General features: G+C 42.3%; 1 protein-coding gene across 1 annotated transcript in view; it reads left to right on the top strand.

The window, feature by feature from the left end:
- The window catches only part of UBASH3B (ubiquitin associated and SH3 domain containing B), a 147,426-nt gene that overhangs the window by 106,942 nt on the left and 34,484 nt on the right, over positions 1-6,000 (top strand). The window contains exons 4-5 of the mRNA XM_073603212.1: positions 372-570; positions 4,273-4,442. Coding sequence (XP_073459313.1) covers positions 372-570; positions 4,273-4,442 — 369 coding nt within the window. The remainder of the gene's footprint in view (positions 1-371; positions 571-4,272; positions 4,443-6,000) is intronic.

The following is a 6,000-nucleotide window of genomic DNA, read 5'->3' as shown; positions in this document are numbered from 1 at the left end:
TGAAATGACAGCCATTTTATTCCCTAAGGTCTCTGCTAAAAAACCTATATAATGTTTGGGGGTTCTAAGTCATTTTCTAAGGAAAAAAAAATAGTGATTTTTACATGTAGAAGAGGAGTGCCAGAACTGGCCCGGTATGGTAGTGGTTGATAAAAATCCCCACCTTAAGGGGGCAGTAGAAGTTTTTCCCTAAGACGGAAGGGGTACCAGGATGACTTTTTTAGAGATGTTTCTGATGGTCTATTGTGATTGTTATCTGCGCCCTCTGCCTGCCGTCGTATCTGATCTCTGCCCATCAGAGGGAAGTGCCCGGCCTGTGGGTGGCGTTGACTGTTCTGTATAATGACGCCAATCTCTGACTTCCCCTACAGTGTGAAGATAAAAACGTTGACGCCTTATGTGAAGCATTACAGACCACGGTCACCCAGTGGAAAACCAAATTCCCCAACCCCCTCCCCCTGCAGCTCTACACGTCTTCCAATTTCATTGGGCTCTTTGTGAGCGACGAGTGCGCCGAGATTCTGAAGAAATTTGCAGCAGATTTTTCTGAAGAGGCCTTGATCAAAACAGGTGAGGAGTGCGCTGAGAACAACGCTACATTGGCTTTTATGTGCTGATACTAACACTTCATGAATGCACACGTTACCACATTACGCAGTACTCAACAAGTGCTAAAAATGTATCAACTGATCCCTGACATCCCACAATATACAGCAAAGAGGAAAAGCTCCACTTTTATTACTACAAATTCATCCTTGCGCTTCAGTCCAGTGTCTTTACCTAGGCTGAGATGATGTCTGCTGCAGGCAGGAGGAAGCATTTTCTCAGTCTCCCCTTCACCCGGTGATCAGGCTGTACATTGTAACTTTGTAGCAAGTCATGAAGCCGCAGCAAGGGCTGATCTGTGTAAGACTTTTGTGAACATAGCCAAGAACTGCACAGGCACCAGGATTTCTATGACTGTATCATCTCCAGGCCAGCGTCTCCATCCAGAGAGTAGATGTGACCCCGAGTGTTGCCTGAAGAAAAATGGCTCCATCCTTCTGGAGAGCAAAGCAGATGAAGACCCTGTTAGTCGGTGTACTATCATCTTAAATAATAAACACCTTGCAGGGTTGCACCCACACATTGCTTAGCATTTATGGAAAAATCTAATGCTAGGTCCACTTTAAGGACCTGTTCACACCACTGCACTGCAGTAATAGGCAGTAATACACATGGGGGACATTGTGTGCTTCAGTGTCATTCATTGTCAAAGTGGGGGGTTGGGGAATGTGACCATTTTCATGTGACACCCTAACTAGAGGTATAAATCATGAAACCTGGTCAGAAAGGTGGAGTATGCCTTTAACAAGTTATCCGCACCACAATGGACTGCCCTGCTGTGAATGGGCCCTTAAGGGCCACTGCTGGGTTTTACTCCCCCCCCCCCCCCCCCCTCCAACTGCTTGTGTGAACGAGCTCTTATGGCTTGTGACCAACTGAAGAGCCAATTATAATTTGATACATAACAGTGAGTGTCAGCATGATGCAGTGGCTGATATTTTATAAATATATACAGTAGGGAAAATAATTATTTGATTCCCTGCAGATTTTGTAAGTTTGCCCACTTACAAAGAAATGAGGGGTCTATCATTTTTATCATAGGTGTATTTTAAATGATGGAGACAGAATATCAACCAAAAATCCAGAAAAAACACATAATACAAATGTTATAAACTGAGTTGCAGTTCGGTGAGTAAAATTAGGTATTTGATCGCCAAGCAAAACATGACTTAGTACTTGGTTGGAGAAATCCTTGTTGGCAAGTACAGAGGTAAGACGTTTCTTGTAGTTGGTGACCAGGTTTGCACAAATCTCAGGAGGGATTCTGGTCCACTCTTCTTTACAGATCTTCTCTAAATCTTGGCTGTCGCTTGGCAACTCAAAGTTTCAGCTCCTTCCATAAATTTTTTAAAGGATTACGTTCTGGAGACTGGCTAGGCCACTCCATGACCTTAATGTGCTTCTTCTTGAGCCACTCCTTTGTTGTCTTGGCGGTATGTTTTGGCACATTGTCATGCTGGAAGACCCATCCATGACCCATCTTTGGTGTTCTGGCTGAGGGAAGAAGGTTCTCATCCAAGATTTTACAATACACACTGTGGGCGGCACAGTGGTGTAGTGGTAGCACTCTCACCTAGCAGTAAGAAGGGTTGCTGGTTCGAATCCCAACCAGGACACTACCTGCCTGGAGTTTGCATGTTCTCCCTGTGCCTGCGTGGGTTTCCTCCGGGTACTCCGGTTTCCTCCCACACTCCAAAGACATGCTGGTAGGTTAATTGGATCCTGTCTAAATTGTCCCTAGTATGTATGAATGTGAGTTAGGGACCTTAGATTGTAAGCTCCTTGAGGGTAGGGACTGATGTGAATGTACAATGTATATGTAAAGCGCTGCGTAAATTGACGGCGCTCAATAAGTACCTGAAATGAATGAATGAATGAATGAATGAATACACGGCCCTGTCCTTTGGTCCTAAATGCGGCAAAGTCAGCCTGTACCTTTAGCAGAGAAACAGCCCCAAAGCATCATGTTTCCACCTCTACTGTAGGGATGGTGTTCTTAGGGTCATAGTCAGCATTTTTCTTCCTCCAAACACGGCAAATCCAGTTAATGCCAAAGAGCTCAATTTTGGTCTCATCTGACCACAGCACTTTCTGCCAATCCTTCTCTGAATCCTTTAGATGTTCATTGGCATGACTGTACATTGAGGAGGAGGACCTTGCGGGCGCTGCAGGATTTCAAACCATGGCGGAGTATTGTGTTACCAATGGTTTGTTTGGTGACTGTGGTCCCAACTGCCTTGAGATCATTCACAAGCACATCCTGTGTAGTTCTGAGCTGATCCCTCACTTTTCTCATGATCATCCTTACCCCATGAGGCGCAGTCTTGCATGGAGCTCCAGACCGAGGGCAATTGATGGTTATTTTTTATTTCTTCATTTGCGAATATTTGCTCCAACAGTTTTCTTCTCACCAAGCTTTTGCTGATGGTCTTGTGGCCTATTCCAGCCTTGTGCAGGTCTACAATCTTGTCCCTGACGTCCTTTGACAGCTTTTTGGTCTTTCCCATGACGGTGACGTTTGAATGGAAGAAGGAGATTCGCTGGACAATTGTCATTAGGAGCACCTTCGTAAAGTGACAGGACTAATCTGTGTACCACATGAGCACCTACTGTAGCCAGTCTGTGGGAGCCAGAATTATTGTTGGTTGATAGGGAATCAAATAATTATTTTACTCACTGAACTGCAACTCAATTTATAACATTTGTAACGTGTGTTTTTTGGATTTTTGGTTGATATTCTGTCTCTATCATCTAGAATACATCTATGATAAAAAATTATAAACCCCTCATTTCTTTGTAAGTGGGCAAACTTACAAAATCTGCGGAGGATCAAATAATTATATTTCCCCACTGTGTGTATGTATATATGTGTGTGTGTGTGTGTGTGTGTGTGTGTGTATGTGTGTGTGTATATATATATATATATATATATATATATATATATATATATATATATAAAAAATATATATATAAATATATATAAAAAATAAATATATATAAAAAATAAATATATATATATATATATATATATATATGTATGTATGTATGTATGTGTGTGTGTGTGTATATATATATATATATATAAAAAAATTTTCTTTTTTTTTCTTTTCTTTTGCTAACCTCAGAATGAACAGGATGCAGTTAGTCTCATTGTAGGGCACCTACTCTCTGGGACTTGAATTTGTGTGCAATCAGGCAGCCCCTTGCACTACATAGTTGAAAGTACATCTAAAGGAAATTGAATAAGAAAGAAAATTGTATAGTGTATGGCCAGCCTTACATTGTATTGTTGCTAGCAGCAAGAACAGCTGGGGATGGGCCAGGAGGATGTCAGGTGTGGAGTGTTGGGATAACAGAAGATACTGATGAGTAAAGTATATATCTCTGCTGGAGTTTTCACACTTATGGCTCATTCTCATCTATTTTGAATGGGCTCCAATGCATTGCAGCAGACATTTTTCAAAATGAAGAGCACCGCAGTCAGTTTCCTGTGCTGTTGCTGTACGTCGGTGTATTGTACGCACGGTTTACCGCGCAGTACCGCAACAAAAATGTAAATCCGGTCACAGTATTTTACATTTCTATCCAGGTATTAATAAAAAAGCCTATGGTAAATGAATGGGATGACGTGTATGATGTGACTCTGGTACTTCCCTTTTATTTCAGACGTCCGGGTGGAGCCGCACAAGAAGCAGTTACATGTAACACTGGCATATCACTTCCAGGCCAATCACCTGCCGACGCTGGAAAAGCTGGCCAATAACATTGACATAAACCTGGGCTGTGATTGGGTGGCTGCCATATTTTCCCGGGACATCCGATATGTCAATCACGAGGTAATGGCTCCGCCCTAGTGACAAGGTTTGTGTGGTGTTTTTAGCTGACTGTTAAAACCTGATTGTACAATTTCCTTTATGGCGGCCATACACACTTCCATATATTGATTTCTTCCCATATGAATAGTTGATCTATTGTCAACAACCCATTTGATTGTCAGGAAAGTGAATTTCGATTGAGAGTTGAAATACAATTGTAACTTATGATTCTAAATTATCAATCACATCTCTGTTCCACCATACAGTCTCATGAACTGATCCATTGAAATGCAATCAGATTCATGAACAACGTATCCCAGTGTTGCTATCAATGCAAAATGGCTGATAGTTTTCCACCCCGACTCAGATTGATCGAATTTGATTATAATCCCAATTCCAAAAAAGTTGGGACGCTGTGCAAAATCTACATAAAAACAGAATGCAATGATTTGCAAATCTCATAAACCCATATTTTATTCACAATAGAAAATATGGTATATCAAATGTTTAAACCGAGAAAATTTACCATTTTAAGCAAAAAATAAGGTCATTTTGAAATCAAAGGCAGCAACAAGTCTCAAAAAAGTTGGGGTGGGGCCATGTTTACCACGGTGTACATATCTTCTTTTCCCAACTCTGTAAATGTCTGAGAACTGAGGAGACCAGTTGCTGGAGTTTTGGGAGAAGAATGTTACCTCATTCGTGCCTGCAATAGGATTCCAACTGCTCAACAGTCCTGTGTGTTCTTTGCCGTATTTTTCTTTTCAAGCGCCAAATATTTTCGATTGGTGAAAAGTCTGGACTGCAGGCAGGCCAGTTAAGCACCCGACTCTTCTACTAGGACAGTGGTTCTCAACCCCTGTCCTCAGGACCCACTAACAGGACAGATTTTATGTATTACCTTGGGGAGATGCAGACTAGAAAACTGCAATCACTGAGCAGCAAATTATATCACCTGTGATGTATTTCAGTTATCTTGCAAACCTGGTCTGTTAGTGGGTCCTGAGGACAGGAGTTGAGAAGCACTGGTCTACGAAGCCATGCTGTTGTCATAGAAGTAGTATGCAGTTTAGCATTGTCCTGCTAAAATATTCCAGGCCTTCCCTGAAAAAGACATCATCTGGATGGGAGCATATGCTGCTCCAAAACCTGGATATGCACTATATTGCCAAAAGTATTGTGACACTTGCCTTTACACGCACATGAACTTTATTGGCATCTCAATCTTAGTCCGCAGGGTTCAATATTGAGTTGGCCCACCCTTTGCAGCTATAACGGCTTCAACTCTTCTGGGAAGGCTGTCCACAAGGTTTAGGAGTGTGTCTATGGGAATGTTTGACCATTCTTCCAGAAGCACATTTGTGAGGTCAGGCACTGATATTGGACGAGAAGGCCTGGCTCGCAGTCTGCTCAAATTCATCCCAAAGGTGTTCTGTCGGGTTGAGGTCAGGACTCTGTGCAGGTCAGTCAAGTTCCTCCGCCCCAAACTTGCTCATCCATGTTTTTATGGCCCTTGCTTTGTGCACTGGTCCAAATCATTTGGTGGAGGGGGGATTATGGTGTAGGGTTGTCTTTCAGG

Source organism: Aquarana catesbeiana, linkage group LG10 (assembly GCF_042186555.1).
Source record: "Aquarana catesbeiana isolate 2022-GZ linkage group LG10, ASM4218655v1, whole genome shotgun sequence".
Taxonomy (NCBI): Eukaryota; Metazoa; Chordata; class Amphibia; order Anura; family Ranidae; genus Aquarana; species Aquarana catesbeiana.
The sequence above is the reverse complement of the archived record's forward strand: the minus strand, read 5'-3'. Positions and strand labels throughout refer to the sequence as shown.